Source organism: Convolutriloba macropyga, chromosome 4 (genome assembly GCF_964194025.1).
Source record: "Convolutriloba macropyga chromosome 4, txConMacr16.3, whole genome shotgun sequence".
Lineage (NCBI taxonomy): Eukaryota > Metazoa > Xenacoelomorpha > Acoela > Convolutidae > Convolutriloba > Convolutriloba macropyga.
This window is the reverse complement of record NC_134471.1, coordinates 44,388,158-44,413,929: the sequence shown is the minus strand read 5'-3', so window position 1 is coordinate 44,413,929 and position 25,772 is coordinate 44,388,158. Positions and strand designations below refer to the sequence as shown.

The window sequence follows — 25,772 nt, the reverse complement described above, 5'->3', positions numbered from 1 at the left end:
CATGAAATGACACTATTTGTTTTTATGAAATTAAGTGATTATGCCGCGTTTTTCGTTGTTTTGTTTTTTGGTCTCGTCAATAATAGATCTCAAATGCTCGTTTGGGGCGTGTTTAAATTAATTTGCTGAATTGAGTTGAAGTTAACGGTTTTTGCGACTTATACACTAACTGTTTTCAAAAGTATGTCAGCAATTTTTGGGATTTTATTTAACAGTTTTGATTACTTTGGCGTCGCTTGCTATAACAAAATATCAGTTTTTATCGGATTTTGTTCTTTTTTTAGTCTTTCTTTGTTTGTCACTTCTCATCAATGGTTGATCTCATTAAGACTATTTGAATTTATATGGATTTCTCTGTCATAGCTGCGGGTTTTAACGACTTTGACAAGACCTATTTTCAAAATTATTTGTTTTTTTTTGTTTTTGAGCGTTTTGTTGTCCTGTCGGTTAGTCTCATTTGCTCTCCAAATAGGCATAGTTTAATTATTTTAATTGTTTAGGTTTATTTCTATTAATTTAATTGACTTCAACATTATTTGTTTTCGAAAATTCTTTATCTTTTGATTTTTTTCGGCTTTTTTGCTACTTTTGTTGGGTGTCCGCCAACTGTTTTCTCTAAAGTTGGCAAATGCTTTCTATCTATGAATAGTGCGATAGGTGTTGAAGAGTTTCAGTTGCGCCTTTAGAAAACAGATTTGTGCCAAATGCAATCGTTTTTTTTTGAAGGTGGAGTTTGCTGTCTGAATTCACATCGTGTAAACGTCTTTCGAAATTGACGTTGTTGGACATACTATTTTCGATGACCCGATTTTCCTAATCCAGGAAAGAAATTATTGTGTTGTTAGATTTGTGTAGTGTTCTGTTTACTTTGGTGGAAATCTTCGGAATATGATTTATTTATTATTATGAGGCTTTCCTTCTAATAAACAGTAGTACGGAGACTGATGGCCTCTGAGTTGTAGTTCAGGAATGGTCCTCCTGTGTTTTCGTTCACTTTTTCGAATATTTTTTTCGCTTTTTTCATTTCGTTGCTTTTTTGACATTTTAATGAAATTTTTTTTGGATAGTTGCATTCTTCGCTCATTCTGCTCAAAGCGCTTTTAAACAACAGTTGTTTATCAGAGCAATTAAAAATGAACACAGTCAGTATAATAAAGATGAAATCAAATAAAAGGGATAAAGCCCAAATTCAGATGCCCCTGCTTAAAATTTGTAATGCTTACTGGTATTGCTTCTATCCCCTGTATCTTATTTAGAAACAGAAGTATGTCGAACTACGAAATAGTTCGCACTCTAAAATGCTTTCTTAAAACGATCATTTTTAACAGTTTTTTTTTCTGTTCTTTCAATCCCAATCGGGGTTATGGGAGTCAATGGCGGCTATTTTCCGGCAATCCGCCTTGTATGTTTTCTTTTGGACTTTTTTTTCACTAATTCCTCGAGTATTGCTAACAATGGTTCAGATGAGATAAAAATTTTATGTGGAAGTTTAAATACTCCATTTACTGTTTTATGAAAAGATAGTTTTTTTTAACGTACGTAATGTGCTTTGGCTGTGTTTTGGCTTAAAAGAGAACACGAAACTTAAACTGGTTTGTTTTAAAGTGCATGACAGATGCAAACGCATCCTAAATTAAACTTTGGTACCAAAGCTCACGCGAACAGTTTTTAGGGCAGAGCACGGTGGTAATTAGCCCAGGAAGTGGTCTCTTTGAGGTGGACCGCCAGCTTTCTCTATTGACCAAACACAGAATGATCGACTATGGTATCAGAGTGGACCTTGTCTGCTTAGGGCCACCGCCTCTCCATATAAGGTAAAGGCGGTGTGCTAGTTCGCAAATCTTTCTTGAATTTTCTTGCCAAGATGGTATATTGATTTGTGTGATTAACGCTTTTGAAAGGTCTCCCAAAAATTGAAGATGCAAATTTAATTTTGATTGATCATCTTGATTATTCATAACAGATATTTTCGGATCCAAGTAGGAGGCATGCTGACGTCACAAGTCCCCGGGAAGGAGGTTTCCGGAGATTCACAGAAACCATTGAGTTTGGCATTTCTATTTTTTGCTGTCTTTCAACTCTAATTTTTCCTTATTTGGTTAACGACAGCCGCCTCACAGCCAAGTAAATCATCATACGTTTAATCCTTTTCTGTATTTAGTTTGCATATCAATTTTCTTGTTGTAATTTGAATTTTTGCCTTCATTTATCGTAATTTTGTTGTTTTTGTTGATATTAATCGTTTATGTTACCATCACTTGAGGAGCGTTCTTGTCTTCGCTCCAACTGAATTCGACGCGCCGTCACGTCTCAGCAAACGAATGGGATCTTTTCAGCAATTGCGCCTTTGCAAGGGGGAATTTTCTTGAATAGGGTTTAAGCAATCAAATTATTGGACATTGAAGAGTAGATAGAGTATTATGTTTACTTGTATAGCATGCTAGACTCAATAGAATAAATGAGACTTGGCTATATTTCTCAGTGGAAATGGAATTTAAAGCTTAAGGAAGTTGCCCCTGGGGGACTGTTTGGCGTGCTTCGCCAACCGCGATAACGGACGAATCCCGAGTTCTAGAATACTAGATGAAGGCTTATCCATCAAAAGAGGTCTGCTAACGAGGTTAAAGCGATGTTAACTTGTTTACTGGGTACCGTTGTGGAATTTTGCTGGATGGAAGAATTTTTGAAAAGGTCCAACTAAAGTACCGAAATATAGAATACAAGAACACGCAGGCATTACGAATTGTGTTTTGCCCTCAATTACCGACAATCTAATTTTTTTCAGAATAATCTGCAGTGTTTTCCTTGAGCGGGTCATTGAATAGGATATGAGTAGTATTCATATAGCGCACTAGGAAAGGGGGGTTATCATGCCATGGGGATAATAGGGTAATCCCATGCATGATAATGGGGTATAGATTTGCATGGAGATGATATGGAATGATCCTTAACCATGGGATAATAGGGTATATATGCGGATAAATCTGAATTTAATATAATGTAGCACTGAGAATTTGCTTGAACTACATAAAGAGATTTTATTCTGGTATTTGTTTATTGGACATATTTTTGGGGCTGCGTTTTGGTCATATCATTTTTCTTAGCAAAAACAATTTTGAGCATTATTCTGTTTCCAATTCGTTTTGTCTCATAAATTTCCAAATAGAGGGAATTGTAGATTGTTTTTGTCCTAACTGCTGCCACGGCAAGTAAAAAATTTGTTAGCTTTATCTAGAAGCTTCTGTTTCAATTTTTTTCTGAATTAATCTGCCTTATGCTTTACCAATGTGTTTTTTCAGCAGCTTCAGGTCATTGCGGATTTCTAGGATTTTCAGCCCATTGTGTATTAGTAGTGAAAAAAGGGGGGGGTCTACCGCACAGTTTTAGGATCCCTCCCATCCAGTCTCGAACCTAAGTCAAAATTACACTTCAACAACTCTAGATTAATGCCTAAACCACTGCACTACCAGAACTAACTGCTGTAAGGTTCAAACGCAAGATAATTCGTAACTGTTACGGTTGTTAACACATTATAAAGTGAGTATTTCAACTGAAAATAAGGTCATAAAATAAAGTCAACTTGGTTCAGTTGGTTAACCTCGCTCGCAATCCCAACTGAATCAGGTTGACTTTTCGAAGCCCCATAGTTTCCACCAGATTCCAACTAAAACTGAGAAAATTCCACTGAGACGGAGCAGGTCTTGGAATTTTCCCATTATCTTTCTTTCGATAATTTTTTTATCAAAAGCAAATAAAACCCGCCTATAAAACAGGCCTTTTTCTTACAATAGCAACACAACAAAAATGTTGAGCAACCCACCGAGTAGCTTTCGATTCATTATATACAGTGCCCAAATTCTACTTCCTGCTCAGCAAACTGTTGAGTCCCTATCGGTCAAGAGACGTAAAACAGAACATGCCCAGTTAACCTTGACCGCTCAGCGACAACCGAAAGGCCTAGCTCATTGGATTGACCAATTCACCGATTGGCAGTTTGCAGTCGTCAACCATGAGCCCAACAAAATTGAACCAAGTGCATCCTTCAGATGGTGTGATGACATCTCCACGGAGCACCAGCACATCATTGTCCATTCAAACGATAATCCTAAACACATGGAGAAAACTATCAAGTCCTTTATTCGACATGAAAGCAAAGTACTCAACGAAATCAGAGCACGAGTGTTTGTGCCCCAAAGCGCCTTTCAGACATTTAATCAACAGTTCTTGCGATTCAACGTATCGGAGATTTCAAGACGAGGAGACATCTTCGAAGAGTTCATACGAAACACTGATTCTTTAGTTGAAGACATACCAAAGCGAAGCCAGCAAATGGACTTGGTGTGGGAAATTGAGAGATCTAGTCCAGCTCGCAGAACCGAAATCAATACATTAACCGAGTACCAGAAGCGACTAATTGCAAAAATTGAAAGTCTAGAGAGCACTGACTCCCCATTCAAGGACACCATTGAGGCATTTGTAGACATTCTGGCAGCCGGTTGGGGATCATTATACCGAACTGATCATTCAATGTTTATTGAAGTCCATTGTGGACTCACAAATGCACAATGTTCATGTTGGGAATGCTGGGATGCAGCAACGGAGGATGAAGAAATTATGGAAAAAACCAATGACTCACTAAAGTAAACAAAAAACATGATAACACGAGATAAGAACTATTAGATAACTTGATCATTATCTATTTCATATCCTTTTAAATCAGTCGCATGTTCCAATCTGCTGACATTAATAAAGTTTTGTGTAATTTCAAGCTTGTCTCTCGAGCGTTTCCAAAAAACGAAAAGTCGAAAAATGGTTTTATTGCAGTTTGCATGCTCATAGATCCGAAAGTAGATGTCAATGCAGTTGACAAATTAGCTCCATTTGGTGGACTTATAGGCCCGGGAGATAGTGCACTACATGAATACTTGAAAGATTCGAAAGTCCTTCGAGTGCATGCAATTTTTCACGACGCCTATGGTTTTATGAAAGAAAAGTACAAAACCGGCACTGGTTATATGTACATGATTTCAAACTTTCCAAGCCATTTTCTATTGGGTCACATTAGCGGCATTATTCATTGGACCGCTTTCAAAGTGCTCTTGTCAGACACTTTCCAGAAGATGCCATTTTGATATGACAACTTATGATCCAAACCTATTCACTTTGCATATTTCAAAGTTAGCTGCTATTCAAGTTATACAAAACACCAACAGCTCAAGTATTGTATTGAGGAAACAATGTTGGAAAAAACTGAATGAAAAATTCATACTAGTTCAAACAGAAATAGATTTGACTTTAAATGAGCTGCAATTAATTTCCGAAGCGGCCAAATTAGCTCTCTACTTTTTGTCTGCTTCTGAAGAGGCTAACAAGTCAAAGCCACCAAAAGTGCCCGGTCGCAATACAAACTAAAAATGGCAGATTCGCCGGACTGTTCGATCGAATTAGCAAACAAAATTATTTTTGACAAAGAAGATCAGGAACGACCCCCTTGGAAGATTGGATGCAGTGGTGAAAGATCATTAGTATTCTGTATTATACATTTATTTGTGCTCATTGGTTCAATTGTATCATGTATCCTTTATTTATTTGTTTTTAACCATGATAGTGACAACAAACCTCATATCTGGTCTGTCTTGGCCTTTTGCTTGGGCTGTATAATCCCTACACCAAAATGATTAAAAGAATCTCAACCGAGCCACATTTGTTGATGATGGTGGTAGGACCCAGTGGTTCCGGCAAATCAATGTTAGTTGCTGATCTATTAGTTAATGAAAAAATATTTCAACCAAGTTTTGATATAATTTTGTATATTTACCAGCATTGGCAGCCATTATATGATGAACTGCGGTCAAAAAGTAAAAAAAATCACCTTTGTTCAGGGATTGAATTGGAAACAACTTAAGTCCCGCGGAAACACAAAAAGGCAGCTTTTAATTTTTGATGATATTTATAATGAAGCATGCAATCAAGCAGAGTTTCTTCAGCTTGTTGTCTCAGGTAGACATCAAAACCAACACGCCATTATTTTGAAACACAATTTGTATCAAAAAGGTCAAAATGCAAAAACAATAGAATTAAATGTCACTCAAATGCTGTTGATGAAAAACCCCCGTGACATTGTTCAAATTGATTGCCTAGGGAGGCAGTTGGGTTGCCGTTCTCTCTTACTATCAGCATATAAATCAGCAACCTCAAAACCATTTGGTCACCTATTGATTGATTTAGATCCTCGATGTGATGAGAAGCTGCGTTTATGTTCACAGATCAACAGCGACGTTACTATTTTTTATTGCTCGAGCACACCGCAGAACATAATCAAACTTGATGAATCGTTCACAACATCTGAGTACTTTAGATCTCTTTATAACTCTTAAACCATTACTGCAAAAATTTTTTCTCCTCCACTGTTCCGAGACGTTTGTTAAATTCATAATTGACTGCGTATTTAACATCATTAAAGGAACAGTTTCTCTAAGCCTTGACAACCAAGCAATCAATAAATTTAAAACCTTCGAAAGAATTATTTCCATATTGTGTGACAGACGTGTGAAAATCAACAGCAAGCGGAAACTGCTGTCAATAGACAAAGGGATCAGACTACTAAAAATGATTAACGATCCGATTCAAAAATACTTCAAGTCTACAATATGACACAGTCAGCCGCCGACGAATTCATACTAATTTCAGTAGACACTTACAAACAACTTACTACCGCTGCCGCAATTTCCCAACCGTCCGGAGAAGAAAGTACAAAACAAGCAATTCTACAGAACAAAAATCTAGGCGAAAGCGAGACATTAGCTCAATTGAGCATCGCATCAGCATTGAACTCAAAGTCAGTAGATTTGCCGGAATCAGGGAGAGAAGACGAAAAGAAAAAATCGTCCCAAGAAGCTTCGCAATTAACCACAGAACAAGTTGAGTGTGTTATTGATGAGCTAACAAAATCAGGCCTGAGCGGAGGAAAAATTGAACGCAGCAAGACAATAATCAAACTTTTAAATGAGTCAACACTAATAAGCATAGACGGTAACACTGGAAAGCTGCATGGTAACTTCGACGGAAGTGCTTCAACATCAGACCTAATCGAATTTTTGATAAACCTGCAGCTTCCGACGAAAAAAATATCCTCGGAAGATCTCCATATTTTTAAGGAACTGAAAATAGGTAGTCACCTTGTCGGAAACAAGAGCGCAAAACAAGCGGCCTCGTGCGCACCCCAACAACATTCTAACACCAGAGGTCAGCAGCTCCCATGGCTTTCGATGTTTTAAATAACTTCAAAAAAACCTTTGCCCATACAACTATTGTAAGGTTTCTGCTTTTAAAGGCCGGAATTAAAAGGCACCCAGGACCTTCCAAAAAGAAACTAAATTGCGGATCATGTAAAAAGTTCCTTGGAAAAAGTACCCGATTAAGGCCTCTATTCTATTGCACAATATGTGGTTGGGTACACTTTCAATGCAGCGGACTTGTAAATGCCTCTGTATATGATAAAAACACATTCACTTGCACTAAATGCAAAAGCGAGAGAATAGTATCGTCGGCGCTTACAGAAAACGTCGACTATAGAAAAGCTCAGAAATTTAACACACGTATTGGGTTTCCCAGTTCATACGGCAGCGTTGATCGCTTGGCCAAGGAGACAGGCATCCGAAGGTCAACAGTTGAAAACTACCTTGCAACAAATTCCACTTTTACAAAATTTAAACAAGCCAGGCAGCGCTTTCTGCGTCTCAAAGTGCAGTCATACAGAATAAACGAAATCTGGTCTATAGATCTAGCGGATATGCAGTCAATTGCCAGCGAAAATAAAAATGTTAGATATTTGCTTGTAGCTGTGGACACATTGAGTCGCTATCTGAGAGTTGAACCCATGAAGGATAAAAACGCATCAACTACAAAAAAAGCTTTCCAGAGAATGCTGAAATTAGGAAAGAAGAAAATATCTCCTGAAAGGGTATGGGTTGACGACGGAAAAGAATTTCTAGGAGCATTCAAAAACTTTTGTGAAGCAAACAAAATTATTGTTTATCAGACTCACAACGAGAAAAAGAGCGCATTCGCAGAGCGAAACATTTGATCTCTAAAGTCTCCTATTTACAAGTACATGAACGAAAGTCACACCACAAAGTACGTTGACCAACTTCCGAATTTTGTTAAAGTTATAAACGGACGTGTGAATCGAGTAACCGGTCTAGCACCGAAGAATGTATTGAACAAACAGACCAGTTATCTTGTCTCATTGAACCTAAACGGTAGGCTCCAGAAACCAAAATTTAAAACAGGCGATACAGTACGCATTCCTAGGAATATTGAGACCTTCCATCGTGGATACAAAATACAGTTTAGCCACGAAGTTTTTCGAATAACAGAAGTTTTAACATTAGATCCCCCTACCTATAGAATTGTATGTAATGACTCAAATGAAGAGATAAGCGGAAGATTTTATGAGTCTGAGCTTGTTAAATTCCTAGAAGAATGAAATTACCTGCAAGCACTTTTACTGTGAACCTTATTTCCAATTCCTCAACTGAAATTTTTCCCAACAATACCCTCGCAACATTTTCGAATCTGCTACCAAGAGTCATAGATCTGAACAAATCGAAAGGTTTGTGGCAAGTTGCCCTATTGGAAATATCATGGCCATCAAATGTCAAAAATGTCACAAGTGGTATTGTTGAAATAAACTGTGCCCAAAACGAAGAGAGTGAAACTGATGAAGAAGAGGAAGATGAGGATGAAGCAGCAAATGCGGGTGAACTCGAAGCTCCAATTGAACCAGCGATAAACAAGGAAGTATTCGTACCAATTTCACGAAGAAAACGAAAACCAATATGGACGACAAGAGTTGATGAGGAGGATCACCCACCGAAAAAAATTAGCATTCCCCAAGGAATTTATCAATCAGCAGATCAAGTCCTGGAAAAGATATGCGAAAGAGTCTACAATTCCAGAAAACAACAGACATGGCCTATCGAGTGGTCAGTCAGTAGACATAGCCAACTGTTACGTATCCGACCAGCAGCAGCAGCAGCAAAGAGGGATAGAAGCAACGAAAAGAATCAGGATGAGGAAGCCGGCTTCATAACGGCGGATACAAACAGAAGCGAGGATGAAAGTGTGAGCAACGATAATGATAAAACAATCAGGTTGGTTTCGTTGGATTTGAAGAACATACTAGGCGTTGAAGACCTCTCGCCAAATTCAACTCCAATATTTCCTGTAGACATCTCTGGAGGACGCCACACAATGTTTGTTTATTGTGATCTGATTCAAGACGAAATTTTAGGCAACACATTTACCTCACTTTTAAGGACAGTCGCTCTCATAGCAAACACAGAAGACGAGGAAAACAGGAAAGGGAGCATCATCAGCTACCGGTCTTTTTCAAACCTGCAATGGAAGACAGTTGTCAAGTCTTCTTTTCAATCAATATCAATTACCTTCAGAGACGAAACAGGCCAGCTAATGCCATTTTTATCAGTCGGCCGAACATGCTTGACCCTTAAATTCAGACAAGTTCAATGACTACCATTTCTTCACTGTATCTATCAAGTAGCAAAGTCAATCAAATGTTAAACAGTTGAAAATCAAACAGTTGAAAACAATTGAGACATTTGAACTCTTGTTCAATCAGTCAATCAATCAAGCAATCAATCAATCAATCACCCAAATAATCATACATAAAATTATTAACCAGCTCAGCCAATAATTAATTCATTTATCCATTCATTCAATCAATCAAACAGTTAGTCAGTCAGTCAGTCAGTCAGTCAGAGCAAGCAATAACATACATCACTTCAGATGGACGCTCACTATGATGCTCAAATTGGTACTCAAACAGTCGGCGGCGGCAGCCCCCAAGCAGCCCATGGAGGACCAGCTCGTCAATTTGGATCAGGAGCAGCAGGGCTCGGAGCACTTGCGGTACGAGTTGGGAGATGTGCTCTACCATTATTGAAAAAGTATGCTTTACCATTGGCCAAAAAATTGGGAAAAAACTTAGTGACAGCAGCAATACCAGAAATTGGACAGGTCATTGCAGGAAAAAAGAAAATAGAACAGCTGCTAAGGATTCAGTGAAAAAGTCAATCTCTGAAAGTCTCGTTGTTGCACAACCGTCCAATAAGCCGGCCGGGGCGGCGCGCCGGGTTAGCGGACCGCAGCGGGGGCGACCGGCGCAAAAAGCGCGACCCGTTCCGCCCGAGCGCGTGGCCCTCCCCCGGTTGGGATCGGTGAAAAAACGTCATGACGGAAAAGCGTTATCAGCACCAGCAGGAACAAAGACCGCTGGCAGCAGAAAACGGAAGAACGCAGCTTCAAGCGTCACTTCTACAAAAAAGCCAACGAAACGCAGTCGGTCCGAAATTTTTTCAAACATCAAATACTATTAGCAAGCTAGATGATAGATAGCGAGCTAGCTAGCTAATCATCAACCAATCAACCAACCAACCAACCAACCAACCATCATACTCAAGATCATCATTAGTTTTATTAGTAGTAATAGTACAGCAAAATGACGATACAGTCCAATTCAAATTTGGAATTCAAAAGCCTGGCAGACGACATAGCAAACCCGGTTACACACACACAGCTTTAGATTTTTTCGAAAAACCGAGCGTATTGATCAATTACGAGAGTGGACATGACCAAGAAGTCTTCCCCCAAACCGGACCAAGGGGACCAACACTAGACTTTGTAATCAGTGGTGACCAGAGAAACTGTATTGACATGAATTATATTCATTTAGCCGTTCAAGCAGCAATTTACAAGCCAAATGGACAGGAAAAAATAGACTACAGTGACGGTGAACCTGTTGTTTTTACCAACAACACACTTCACAGCCTGTTCTCTCAAATTGAAATTTATCTAAACGGGATTTTGGTTGCCGACAGTAACAACACATACCATCACCGAGCATTTCTAGAGACAGAGCTAACAACAAACAGTGACAGTAAAGACTCGTGGACTATTTGTCAAGGTTACGAATTCGATTCAGCTATAGCAGACGGAGACAAAGGCAGATGGTTTACGGATAGGTTGAAAAAAACATTAAATAAAAACTACACGACGGATTTATATGGCGCACTGTATGTTGATTTTTTCACATGTGAAAAATTACTCATACCCGAGGTAGAGCTCCGCATTAAACTTTACCGTGCGAGCAACGAGTTCAGCTTAATTGCACAAGACAATAAAATGTACGCAGCAATAATAGAAAAAGCATCTCTTTTTGTAAGAAAAATAACACTGACGGAGTCAGTACGTCTTTCAATTGAGCGCGCACTCACCAAAGCGCCAGCTCGATACCCCTACATTGAATCCCTTTGTAAAAGTTTTATAATTCAGGCAGGGCAAAACTCATTCATTAAGGAATCGATTTTCGGAACAGAACCCATCCGACGTTTGACCCTATGTATGGTCCCTAACGCCCAATTCAGGGGATCATACAGCACAAACCCCTTTGACTACCAAAAATTTGACCTCAAACGTATTGAAATAGTTCGAGGTAACGGGTTGCCAATTGCAGGGACACCAATTGATACAGAAGACAACTCTCGTCTGTATTATAACACGATGACAGCATTGGGTTTAAAAAACGGGGGAAACAAAATAAGTCTTGACGGCTTCGAAAACAAATACATGTCCACCTTTGATTTGACCTCTTCGCAGGAAGCATCGAAAAACTTGACCTTGTTCCCCGAACTTACAGGAGCCCCGATTACTTTGAAATTATTATTCTCAAAAGCCCTGCCGGAAGCAGTTGAAATCTTTCTAATCGGAGAGCGCTTCAGTCAAGTTTTCATAGATAGTAGTCGAAATATTGCAAAAAATCAAACACTATTACATAGATAATATCACCATAGAAAGAGTCTGTCAACAATTCAGTAATTTAAAATTCGCCTTTGGAGGAGTGTGGTCAGCTGATAACTTTCCTCGAATTAAACAAAGCGGCAAAATCCGCTTTCAGATAGTCAACACGTCACCAAAAAAAAACTTCCTGGAACGCATTGGATACTTATTATTTCTTTCCCATTACTTTTCAGAGGAAACGCAAAAAAGCCTGTCCGGTTCACAAACATAGTGATATGGAATAGTCTTGATATATCAATCAGTTATTTTGATCATCTGTACAGACGACTTGCTAACCTCTACTCTGATAGGCACTCTTACGAGGTGCATTCAGTTGTTTCATCGCCGCCCATTCAGTCTAAGTCGTCAAACCTGTGTGGACTCTACTGTATCTATACAGCCCTTGAGTTAATTTCAAACAGTCATCATTTATCTTTGAACATATTTTTCTCAAAGAAGACCAGAATGGAGACTATGAAACAACTGAAAATGAAAATTCTTAAAACTGTGCAAAATGTTGGACGAATGAATGAGATAAATTTGATTCAATTTTTTAATACAAAGCTGAAAACCAGTTATGTGTTTAATATTATTTAGTAATAGAATTTTACAACTGCAAGCTTTTTTGTTGTTTTCTAATGCTATAGAGGCAGACAGAAAGAAAGATTAAACAACCAACATAATAAATTAGGTTACATTGAGTGACTGATTATTCCTTCCAATCATTTAATCTAAGAGTCGGAGTCTAAGGCCAGAATATTTTGCCGTCTCCTATATTTCGGCAGAGGTTGATCACTATCACTGCTTTCATAATTATTAATATAAGAAATCTTTTTGGGAGTGTCAGTAGTACCACTAGTAGCGACAATTGTATTTAAATTCGAGCCAAAATCTAGTGCTTCTTCACTGTCAACTTCGCTTTCCGAGGCACTGCATTCTCTGGCCTCATTATCTATGAACGGATTACGAGATAGGTCGTCCAATTCAGAAGCTTCCTCTTCCAGATCACTCAAGTCACTCCAATTAACAACTGGCTCATTGTCGTCAATTTCTCGGTACAAGAAACCTGGATTAGGAGGTGCTGAAACAAGAAAAATTGTGTCAAAATCGAAACCTGGAAACACACAAAAAAATAGAAATAACCGAAAGTGTCAGCCGCAGAAGTAGCTGGGCTAATCTGGTTGTTTGGTAAAATTTCAAAAACAGGAGGTTCGCCTTCGTCTTGCATATCACTTTCACTGCTCTCACTGTCACTGCTCACTAACTCATGCTCCGAAACAACATTTTCATCGACCGGCGGCACTTGCTGTAAACTATAATGTCCATGAGGAAGTGTGTTGATACCATTTAACTCAATATATCGCTTGTCATCAAAACAACTGAGAGCAATTTTATTCGTTATCGAAACTTTTATCTGGTGGTTATCGGAATGAATTCTCGTCATTGCTGCTCTAGTGCTCTTTCCCGATTCAAGACATTCTAAATACTTGTCGTGATGAAGTGTTTTCTTTACGCACTTTTGCACCCCTTTAGCGCTTTGCTTGGTCCCACTTTGAAATTGAATGCTGTACATTTTTGATCGTAGTACAACACATTCCTGCAAAATTTCTCCGTTCAATTCGTCAGTCATGGTCAGAGGAACCTTTTTGTTAACCGGATCATAAAGTGGGTGTAAAGGCGGGTAATCACTAAGGTCCAATAAGTGTTTGAATTTTTGCATGTCTTCATACAGGTCGTCAGTTTCAATGCGGTACAACAAGGAATCAGTATCTTTGTACGTAACACAAATTTTTTCACCATAACGCGGTTTCATTTCATTATAATGAAAATGATATAAAGCCAACTTAGATAAATCAAGAGTTGCGGCACCCACAGGGGTCGGTTTGTCCCATTTAATTTTCGGAATAGAAGAGTATACAGAACACAGGTGCTCATTAATGATTCGAAAAGATTTGAAGGTAGGCTTAGCAGTAAGTTTCTTGGCCTGGAATTCTTCTGAAACGAATTGAATGTTTTTTCTGTTTCGTTTATTTTCCATCGTTTTTCCGAAACACGCATTTGACATCAACTTATAAAAATTCTTTTCGAAAGGTGTAGCTGCTTTTTTTCGCATTTCAGTGTTTTTCTCAATGTAGGGTGACAGCCAATTCGACTGATTGAACTGAAGTACACGATGAAGCGCAGTAACCTTGAGACCTTGGCTGCAATAAAACTTCAAGTTCTCAATATGACAAATGTAGCCTCGTTTATCAAAAAGAGTCTCAACTAGCTTTGGTACAGGCGCACGATTTCCCGCAAACTTTTTGCTGTACGGTGAGAGCCAATCATCTTTGATGAAAAGTTTTTCTGGCGCAAGAGGAAAATCGTAATGTTTATCATGAATAGCAGGAGGGTAGGTTAGATCAACTTCAACAAAAAAGCCAACATTATTGTCAGCTTCATATTTAGAGAACAACTCCTCTACAGAACTTCACTCTAACCACTGATAGCCATCCTTCGGTAACTTTTTCATCATAATTCCAGCGTAAAGCGAAGTGACGTCAAAGAATGCACCATATACTGACACTTGGTCAGGGTTATAGGTGCTCAAATATTTATTGTTGGCTTTGAAATGCCGAAGAGCACCAACGCCGTTAAGCCCACCACGAATAGCCTTCTCGCAAAAAAGAAGCATATCAATATCATCGACTAAACTTAATTGTACCTCGGTTGTTACCAGCATAGCATCCCAGCTCAAATTTGGAGCACAGTAAAAATACGCGGGATCTAGGCGATACACTGAAATACACACAGTTCGGAACAACTCGAAAACATCAGCCAACAAATAAACATCTATTTGTAAATAAACGTCGTGGTAATCCCCGAAATTGCGGCATTCCAGCAGCTGATACATTTCAACTGCTTGCGAATACATTTCGGGAGTAACGTCAATTTTTCCAGTTAACGTGTTTCTCCACTCTTCACCGTATTCCGGTAGAGCAGCTTGAAATTTTTCTTTTGAATCCAAAAACGAGTAGGGGAAGATGCCCTTGGCTCTAATTTTTTTGAATTCGTTGTCATTGAAATGTTGAAAACGATGGCGAAGAAGCTTCAAGTCAGAATCTTGAAGAGTTTTTGCAAGAGCGTCAGGGCTAGAAGCCATGAAGTTGATACTATCTAGAAATCGAATTTCGTGACGAACTGTTTTCTCAACTCCGGCCTTGTTGATGTAGGAACGGACAGGAACGTGAACTGAAAAAGATATGAACGTCTCTTAGGTCCGGGAGATGGCTGAAAGTTGTTCGTTATCTTCCAACTTCAGGTACTTCACAATATGATGTGCATCATATCGAGAAAGATTATGAAAAAAGACAGGAAGGAAAGATCCGACTGTCACTTTTAAATTACAGGAGTTGTGTGCAACACCAAAAATTTTTCCTGTAACATGACAGTGGTGCACAACTTTTTCTTCGGAACTGTCATGCAGCTCTCCAGAAAAACTTTTATGACAAATACAGCAAGGCTCCATCCAATTCTGTAACATTTCTTGTTTACGAGTTTTTGACATGTTTAAAAATCGAAATCGTTGACGTTCCGTGTCGGCCCATCTCACCCACGATCTTAAGGTACTCATTAATACAGCAATGCAGTCATCTCCACGATAAAACTTTTCCATTTTTACATGTCCAAGGCGCACGTCAACGAGAACAACACCGAAGCTGCACGGGTACTGATTTTCGATTACTGTTGTGGAGGCACCACCGCTATTTAAACCGCTTTGCATTTGTTCTGCAGCCAAATCAAAATCTTCAGTTTTAACGTCAAAAGCTTCTAAGTCAGCATAAACTACGAACGGACATTTAAATGTTTTATGCCAGTTCTTGAAAGAAAGCGTTGTTCCTTTAGCAGCCATTTCAATAATCTGCGGTTGTAGAGAAGAACACAAGGACTTGTGAAGTGAAAATTTGTCACGTGCAACACTTTGTAAACAAACTTCGCAAAACTTTCGCTCGTTGTTTTTGGAGTTCGCGGTGTTCGTTGTTCGCAGAAGAATTTTAAGCACACGATCTAAGTTTTTAATTAAACAATAATGCCAGCTGTTTTCGTCCGACAAAAGCAAAAGATGAATTCTACGAGCAATGCCAGTATACTTAGATAAATAAACCGGAAAAATATTTCGTTTTTCCAAAGCATAAACGTTTATTTTGAGATGATTATCTCTTTCAAATTTAGGAATATCGGACAGGGCCATTGGCATTTTTCTAGGATTATATATGAGAAAACTCGAATTATTTTTGTAACTTTGTGGTCGCTCCTGATTCTGCCTAACAGGAAAAAGAAACGCGAGAATAGAGTAGATAAAACACAAATTATCTCTCAAATTTTTAATATTGAGCAAAGACTTGCGCTGATTCTCTAAAATAGTAGGCGTTGGAATATAAGACCCAGCACGAAGTGGAAAATATTTTGATAGCTTGAGTTCAACCATGTTTAACCGGTCAATAACCCATCCGCTGCCTGCAGTGCAAAAAACGTTAATTTTCGTGAGCAATTTATCAACGTGAGCAAAATATTCATCTGATGTGAAGCAAGTGGTCACACTCTCCAGAGGACTGTGAAAAAACGATATCGTGCTTTCTTCGAGCAAAGGTTTTGTAAATTTCACTTCTATACACAATCCTACCTTCGCAGTAACTATTTCTGCCAAACGTTTTGTAATAAAATCTCTAATTGCCATCTCGTTTGTTACTAGAAACTCAAAAGGATCAAAAATTTGGTCACCAACAATTTTGAGACGATAGGATTGAAAATGTCCATTCACTGCCTTTCTCTCCCTCTCCAACTCAAACTGCTCAGCCCCACTTGTGGATGGCTGCGCCAGCTCAACACCAGGGAGAACAGAATGTTGTGACCTACAGTGTCCCTTCCAAGACTCCTCACTCCCAAAGAAAGTATGGCAAGTGTTGCAGCGAAGAGTCCTCGGAAACTTGTGCACATTCTTGAGATGACGCACCAAGTTTTTGGCCAAGGTGAAAACTACCTGACAGTGCCCACAACTGAAGTTGCTTTCCGGTAGATTAGAATGCTTTTGCTGTCTATGCAGAGCAAGATCTTTTCTGCTCTGGAACGTTTCATCGCAGAAGTTGCACGATATCATTGAACCCTACGTAAACGGGATCGGTATTTATTGCAAAACGAGCTAAAAATTTTTCGATGGCATAACAAGGCAACGATCAACCCCTTTTTTCACTTCTAAGTTTGATACGTTGAAGCGAGGTGGTTTGATGTATTAGTAAATTCAAGAATTTGCAATTAATAAGTATCACCGGAGAAAAAAATTGGGCATAAATTACCCCCTAGTGAAGTGTTTTTAAAATTGGGCAACAAAGCACACTTTAAAGCAGGAAGTATTTCCAAGTTTCAAAACAACTGCATTAAGTATTGATCCGAAGTGCACACAAATTGAGCATAAATTAACCCCTGAAGCTGTATTTGGAAAAAAATTAGGGAGGTTTGAGAAACCCCGATGTTCAGTTTTTAAAAAGAATGCACAACGAAACACAAAATTGAAAATTTGTGCATAAATTTTCCCCTAGAACAGTGATTTAGGAATTATCAAATAACTGAATAGAGTTGTTAGCATCAAATTTGAAAAAAATTGCATTGACCAATGAACCGAAATGCAAAAATTTTGAGCATAAATTAACCCCTAGAGCAGCTTCTCTACAAATTCAATATTTTAAAAAACGTGCACATTGAACAGAAGTAAAGAAAATTTGGGCATATGTTAACCCCTACCGCAATATTTTTCAATGATCAGACAATCAAGCAATTTTTGTTGCTCAAGAATCGATAAGTTTTAAGCGAAGACAATATTGTAAAAGGCATCAGAAAAATAAGGCATCTTAAAAAAAAGGAGTGTTTAAACACATCCTGGCTTCGCACAGCTTCAACTGCAGAATTGAATTTATCTAAGACAACACATACCCTTTCTCTGTGTGTTGAAATGAATTCTTGACGCGTTGATTGGCTCCAAACCCAAATTAGAATGAAAGCTGCAGGACAGTATCGTTTTGTTGTCGGAAAAACGTGTTCCAGATGCAGGCTAGTTGTTGGAGTTGGTTGAGTCTGAAAGTCGAAAGCGGTCCGCAGGATTATTATTTAGAAAATGAAAATTTGCGAGCGGAAAAACCTGAAATTTTATCGGAGCGAAATCTAGTTTGCCGACTGCTTAAGATTATGTATACTAACAAAACTTGAAAGATGTTCTCCAATGCACCACAAAAGAAAACGCCGATGAGACCCCATAAATGGAATGCGCCGCAAGGTAAAAACCGTAAATTGCGGTTATAAATTTCTCTTCCGTCGAGATACAGACTTATCTGAGATTGATAACGGTTATAAAAAGCCCACAAATCGGCAAATTACCATCCTAAGCTCTTTCACAAAAAACAAAATTTAAACTTAAAACTAAATACACTACAAATGTCTGGTTATCTGTTTGAATACCAAACCTCTACGCGCTTTGTGGGAATTTGGAGAGAAGATAACACGGAGGGCGCAACAATTGAAATATCGCTTTATAAATATTCGAACGGTGAAAGATTTTTGTACCAAAATCTTACATTACCTGAAGAACATTTCAGGTCCCTAATAAACACGGTGATGATGGACACTGACCTTATCAGAGTTATCACTGAGGGCAAAATCAATGCAGATGGACGTCTCGTGATACATATTGAGGCGTGCGAAAGAATGCGGCTTGATTCAAAGAATTGCGAGGTGATACGAGACATCAAAGGTAGTATCGCACTTTATAATTTCAGCATTATGTGATATTAGTCGAAGAGTTGAATTTTAATTAAGATCCTAATTCACCTAACCCTATACAGAAAACGATTAAAACAGCTTTCGTGAGTTTAATTATGTTTCTATTTAGATAACGATAAAGTCTACTACCGACTTTCAATGAAGTATTTCGACCCCGATGACCTGATGCTATCAGTGTTCTTCCAAATCAAGAAATTTGAGAACAAAGGCGAAATGTGGGAGTTGAAATATGTGGCTTCGGGACTTCGAGAATTTACAGCCCTTCTAAGATACAATAAAGAAGGTCATCGAGCAACTCTCAAAAGAGAAAAGCCAATCGCAATAGTTAAGCCGAGAAAGCAAAAGATCATTAAAGTGAGAGCAGCGCCTGAAGATGACGACGTTATTGTCTTACCGTCTGACGAAGAAAATTATTGATGAAACTTTTGATAAACTCAATGATAATTTGCGCATAAATATTCCCTATACCATGAAAATGCTTTCTTATACCAATTTCGAACCATTTCGTTAATATAATTTTCTAAAGATATTGCTATTCAAAGACAAGTAAGCTAAAGCATTACACAACACAAAGCTCAGACAAAATTGTTTAACTTACTGGAAGTTCAAATTAAGGAACCGGTTTTTGATTGTAGATAAAAAGCTAAACGTTGCAAAGAGAAAACGAAAAAGTACACATACGGAGTTTACAGTATAATAAAATTGTTCAAACAGAGGTTTGATATTCAAAGAAATTGAACAAAGTTGTATACCAAGCTAACTATTCTGTTTGGCAAATGTCAATGGTAAAGATAAAGTTTGAACGGTTTGAACTAACCTTGTGAGAGAACCTGAATAAAAGCATTTATAAAACATAAAAATCATGATCCTATGGCCCAGGTGGTTAGGCAGCATCTAAAATACAAAAAATAGTTGTTAGAAATATATAGAAAGTGGTTTCGAGGCTACTAGAGGGAGGGATCCTTTTTCTGTGCGGTAGACCCCCTCATTTTCCACTACTTGTATTATTTCATAAGAGTTTTCAGCGCAGCCAATTTTCTGATCCTATGGGGAATTTGGTCCTTTTTCAACGTTACCAGATGTTTCAATTTAAACTAATTAATGATATGTGAGACATACCGCAAGATTTTGCAGTAAGTTTTATGATCAAAATAATGATTTACGCTGTAAATCTGCGCGGCTTTGTTTATGGTTTTTAATGATGTCGTGATTGTTTATTTGGCGGCCGTAACATCATTTTTTTTCTTTGTTAATTACAAACCAAAATTGTTTCGCAGTATCGTGACTGCGTATCACTATGAAAGGTTGGCTTCACTAAACGGTTTAAATGAACCTTTAATAATGCTTTCATTTGATACCTATTGGCCCTTATGACTTTGCATAAATTTGTATTGAAGGAAATCTCTTATTTCCATCAACTTGTGGCTTTGTGTCATTGAAGGCTGGTCTTTCGAGTGAATGAACATTAAATGGTTTTATTGTTTAATTGATAGTTTCATGACTTCGATACCACGGGTCTTCCTAAATTTTTTTGTTTTGGACCTTTGCCCATTTTGAAGTAGCTTTTTGTTACCTTGTCAAATCATTACACTGATAGAATTTAACTTTTCCCATTGCATTTCAAAGTAGGGGAATTGGTCATGTTGATTGTTTTTTGTGAGTAGCGTATGATTTAACGACTTCGAAACTTTTCGTGCAAAATGTAATTGGATTGTTGATTTTTGCCTTTAATTGTTCTTCTTTTTGTAGTTGTATCAGGACTCATAAATTGATAATGAAACGTCTCACTGGCTTCTTTTCGGCATATGATTGAATCAATTCGATCATTTCAGTTGATCGCTGATGTTATTAATGTCCTTGAAATCAATTCTTTTAAAAAAATTGAAAGGAGCTTTTGAACTCTGCACGGTTTTGTTCCTCTTTTTGACAACTTGTAATTTGGTCTCATGAATGACATGTCTCTTCACGTGTTGTGACAAAAACCTGCTTCTCAGTACTGTTTTTATATGCCACTGATTCTTTTATGGCTGTGTCGCAGTGTTTTCATAATTATTATTTTGTTTTTAATACTCGTTAAAGATTATGGATATTTTTGCTGTCTGTTTTGCACGATTCCTCCAAAATGGGGGCCATTGATGTTCAAATGTGACCCAATGGAGCACTAATAATCTTTCCAGATAGTGGTTTATGGTGTTAATGGCATGAACACTATTTTTCTGAAATTTGTTTGTGGTCTACCGGTATTCGTTGTTAATTTGTGGTCATAAGACTTACTCTCACCAATGACACATCGAACTGTCTTCCTAAGGATTTAGCAGTCATTTTGTTTTATTATTTGAAAATTTATGATTGTGATGACTTTGAAACGTTTGGTTTAAAAAAGGCAGTGATTTTTTGAACTATACCATTTTGGTTTTACTTCGGTCAAGTTGTAGCAGAGTCTCAAGAAACACAGGTTGCATCTTGTTTTTAGAGAAATTAAATATTTCCTAATTCTGTTATTTGTTTCATTAATGGTTTAAAGGCTCCGATACTTCGTGTATTGATAATGTTTCGGTATATTTGCCTGTTTTCAGGTTCTTTTTTGTTTCCCTAACACATTGCTTTATTAATGACGCGAAACAAGCGATTGTACGTACATGTATAACGCAACTTTGAACAAACGATTGTTCATGTATGTGTTTTTTTTATTCATTTAGGATGTTTTTCTCCCAAAATTTAATTGACGTTGCGAGTTTTGGATGTACTTGTGGCACTTTTGGTATTCGTATCACTTATTCTGGATAATGACAGGTGTCAATGGTGTTGTTTGTTCCTTTGTTTGTTCGCCCTTTTGTTGTTTGTTCCTTTTTTACATTAATTTTCTCATTAATGACCGGTCCCTTATATTTTCAAAGTAGAAAAGTACAAATTAATTTTTATCCAATGCTTTGTCTTTAACTGACTGTAAAATATAGTTTTCGAGTTGGGGTCGTAATTAACGTTCGTTTTTGTTAATTGATTCAGTTGTTTATCTTGTCTCATGTTCTCATTAATGGCTGGCTTCATCGGTTCTTCAAGGAGTCAATAGTTATTTGATAGTCTCACTAATGACTGGTCCCCTTGTCTTCCTAAGGAGTTACATAATAATCTATCTAATGATGTAATGTTTGAGTGGAAAGCTGCTGATTGTTATAAGGGTGCCCCTTCTTATTCTTAAGTAAAATCGAGTGTAGAGTAAAATTGGCTATACACTTTGAAGTCGATCAATTTTTGCCATTTGTTGTTTTTTAAGAAAAGTTTTTTTGCAGCCTTTCTAAATAGAAACCTTCGCATAATTGAAAACAGTTTGGGTTTCTGAAAAGAAAATCTTCGAATGATACAGTAGTATCATTGACAGAATCAATGAACAGTTTGTTAGAAGAAAACGAAACCGTTGTTAGTATTTTCTTGGATTTGGCCAAAGCTTTTAACTCAATATCTCCCAAAATTTTTCTCGAAAAAATTGCAAAGTATGGATTTAGTACGGAATCAATTGCAATGCTCGAATCGTTTTTACCTAACAGAAAACAATTCGTAAAGAACGGCATTGAATATTCTAACTGGGTGGTAATCAATCACGGAGTACCTCAAGGAACAGTTCTCGGACCTTTAATTTTTATACTTTATATCAACGATTTCCCAGAAAAAATGAAAAAAAAGAGGACGTTTTACAGTTAGCAGATGACATATGCATTATTTGTCATTCCAAATCTGATGAAAATCTTTTATGCGAAATTAACATTGTATTTGAAAATACTGACAGTTATATGAGGCAAAATATGCTAACCTTAAACAGAGATAAAACAGAAATTGTGATTTTTTCAAAAAATGGTGAATCAAAAATTGAACAATTTCATTATAATGGAATTTTCAAAGAGCCAAAAACAAGTTGTCGTTATTTAGGTATAATGATTGATAACAATCTAAATTTTGATATTCAGCTAAACAAAACGTTAACAAAAATGGCAAATGCTATTAGGTCAATTTACTTAGTATGACATTTTCTACCATTAAAAGCAAGAATCGGGCTGTTTAAATCACTTGTTTTGTCCCATCTCAATTTCAGTGCCATTTTTTTCAATCGTTGTCGGTTAAGTCACTTCAGAGAGTTAATAGACAAATAAATTGTAGAATAAAGGTTTGCCACCTGCGCAAACAGTTTGACAGCGCAAGAGATCTATTATTTTACCAGCAGAGCTTTTCATTAAAAACGTTTGTCTTCTTAAATTTTTTGACCTCTCACAATATAAAGAGAGCAGTCGAGAAACCAAAAACTCCTCATTCAAGATTTTTGAAAAGTACGAACTGACCAATAACTCCAGAACTCTCCAGTACTTTCCAAAGAATAAGTGCCAATCCAAATGGAGTGAGAGATCACTGATTAGAAATTTTTCTAGGAAGTGGAATAATTTGCCAATTGAAATCCGAAAAGAGAAAACTAAAAATAAATTTAAGGAAAAACTAAGCAGCGAAATGGTCAAACTGCATGAACGTGTTCCAATAGATAGACAAGTAAGAGGCTTTAGAAATTTGTTCTACTGAAGTATAAAGACCAAACTATTCATATATTTACGAGGCGATTTTGAAAATGTAAATATTTAACCAAACGTTTTTGTTGTGGTTATAACTTTAAATTTACATTTTTGAAGATTAAAAAAAATAAATAGCCTCCAGAATGCAGTGGTTGGATTTGCAGGACAATTTGTGCCGTGCGCAGAATATTGCAAGCAGTTTTATTAATTTATCGCATATCTTAAAAGATGGGATGTACAGTCACTGAATTATTGAGCAATGAACCAATTAGGAGGTAGAATGAATGTACCGCTTAATATTAGTTTCAGATTTGTTTAACGGCCAATTTATGATAATTATTAACCCCCGTCAACTGAACCGCTATGCTTTTGGCGCTCCCATTTTCTAAAATCTGAAGTTTTTGGATTGTATTGTTGCTCTTTTTTCTAAGATGTTTTCAAACACTTTTCTATGACTTTGAGCTTTCAGAACTCGATAAACAGGTAACGCCCAGTAGGCATTAAGTTTCATTAGATGCCCTAAGGTGGTGTTAATAGTCTTTTAATTGCTTATGGTCTTGTAGTGCTGGATAGGTCTAAATTGAAGTTATCTGTTGTAGTTTTGAGGCAAAAATGGTTCCATATTGAGCGTTTTTCATCATTTTCGTGAGTTTTTTTGGAAGATAAGTTTTTAAGTTAACTTTTGCAAGACCATGAACACCGAAATTGATAGCCTGTTTTGCAATTTTTCTCATTTTTGTCTCTTAGGGGCCAATGAAACTTTTCTGGAGCGTAAAATTGGGTAATCGGGTAGATTCTAGGGATAAGAAAATTGTTTTTAGGATTATACTATCACCAATTTTAGTTGCCTCAACATTTTTAAAAAAAAATGTCATTTTTTGTGTTTATGAATGTTTGGGGCCAGTGAAGCTTTTTTAGGGCTTGGAGATAGGTTACCGGACAGATTCTACATAAAGAGTTTTGAGGATTTTAATATCACGATTTTTCGCAGGTTTCAAGAAAATAGCGTTTTTTAAAAATCTTTTTTGAAAATGTTTTTCATTTTTTCGTGTTTTTCCATCTTTAGGGAACAAAATTTTTTTTTCAAGCTGGGGTTGCGCAGTTTAATGGGTATATTAAACTGATAAAATTTGGCTTTCAAGATATGAGATTCAAGATTTTTAGCAATGCTAGTTTTGTTATTCTCTATTTCTGAGACTGTTCGTTTTATTGTAAATTTATGAGACTTTTGTTTGGCTGGCGTTGTTCAATTGGTCTGCTATTCAGGTGCAGTGGCGTTAGTTTTCCTGTCAGTTCTTTGGGTTGTATTTCAAAACTTGTCATGCTATGTTTTTTCTAAATTCGCCGGCTATGTTCTAATTGGCCATCTTCAAAAACATTCCTTGCTTTGGTTCCCTTTGCGCCTCTGATCGCTTCCATTCGTCTTCCATTAACATTAGTGCCAACATGGAAGTTTTAACAGTAAATTTATTTAAAAACATTATTGCAATATTTTCTTTTAACTTCATGGTTCCTGCGTTTCCACCTCTTGCTCAGACTTCCACTCGCGTTTGTATTACAATTGGAGGTATTAAAATTGTATCACACTCAATAGATGAAAAATCTTTTTTTTTGCAAATTGACGCTCAGAATCAGATTCGTCCGACCATTCTTTTTGGTAAGCGGTTTGTCAGCCTCTCCAGTTACCATACTTCTTGACGGGGCGAGGGTGGGAGATGCGCCAACAACGAATAGTGGTAGTCAAGTCTAGTTAACTTCGGTATTTAGGAATTTATTATACAGAGTGAAAAAGGAGATTTTTGTAGTGAGAGGACTAACTGTGATGATACACACGTGTGATGACACGCAAATAACGTCTATTTGATGCAGAATACAATACCTTTTCTTTGATTTGTCGTCTTGTTGAACGGTGTCAATTATAACTGATTAATCAATTTTCGGCTGCTGTGACAATGAGATTGTATATTATTATTTGTCATCGGGATTAATAATAATTTTTATTTTTCCAGGCCATTGTTTAAGTTCACTCATTCGGAGGAGTTCTTCATCCCCGTTGGCTTCACTCAAGTCCACTACTCGCCCAATCAAGAGACATCTACATACATTCCACTCTCCAACATTGACAAGTGAGTGTCACAATTTCTGTCAATTCTCACCTCTTTTGGAGAAATACTAACGCTTTGCTGATAGGGGCCCTTAATCCTTTCAATATTGAAAATTTTTACTGTTTTTGCGTTCAAAGCGAAGAGTGGTAGCTTTATGGAGCTGTTATTGTGCTTTTAATGGTTTTGTTTAATTTTTTCTTGGCCACAAAAATATCACTCTAGCGTTAATTTTGCCTGATGTTTTCTATTTAGGGTGATTCAATTTTTTTGCGCAAAAATGTATTTCAAAATATCTTGGAATTGTGCTGAAAAAAGGTGCCCAGATCGTTGATTGTTGAGTTAATTGTAAAAAATAATTGGACTCATAAGCGATTTGATGGAAGATTGCAAATAGGCCAGAAAAGTTGAGAATTTTCAGAATCGTCGTTTTACTCCTTACCCACTA

The 25,772-nt window shown here is 37.3% G+C and overlaps 1 protein-coding gene across 2 annotated transcripts in view; it reads left to right on the top strand.

Annotated features, from left to right (window-relative positions):
* The window catches only part of LOC142337698 (GATOR1 complex protein DEPDC5-like), a 186,920-nt gene that overhangs the window by 47,412 nt on the left and 113,736 nt on the right, over nucleotides 1-25,772 (top strand). For both annotated transcript variants that reach the window (XM_075387143.1, XM_075387144.1), the window contains 2 exons: nucleotides 1,673-1,814; nucleotides 25,232-25,348. In XM_075387143.1, the coding sequence (XP_075243258.1) occupies nucleotides 1,673-1,814; nucleotides 25,232-25,348 (259 nt within the window). The remainder of the gene's footprint in view (nucleotides 1-1,672; nucleotides 1,815-25,231; nucleotides 25,349-25,772) is intronic.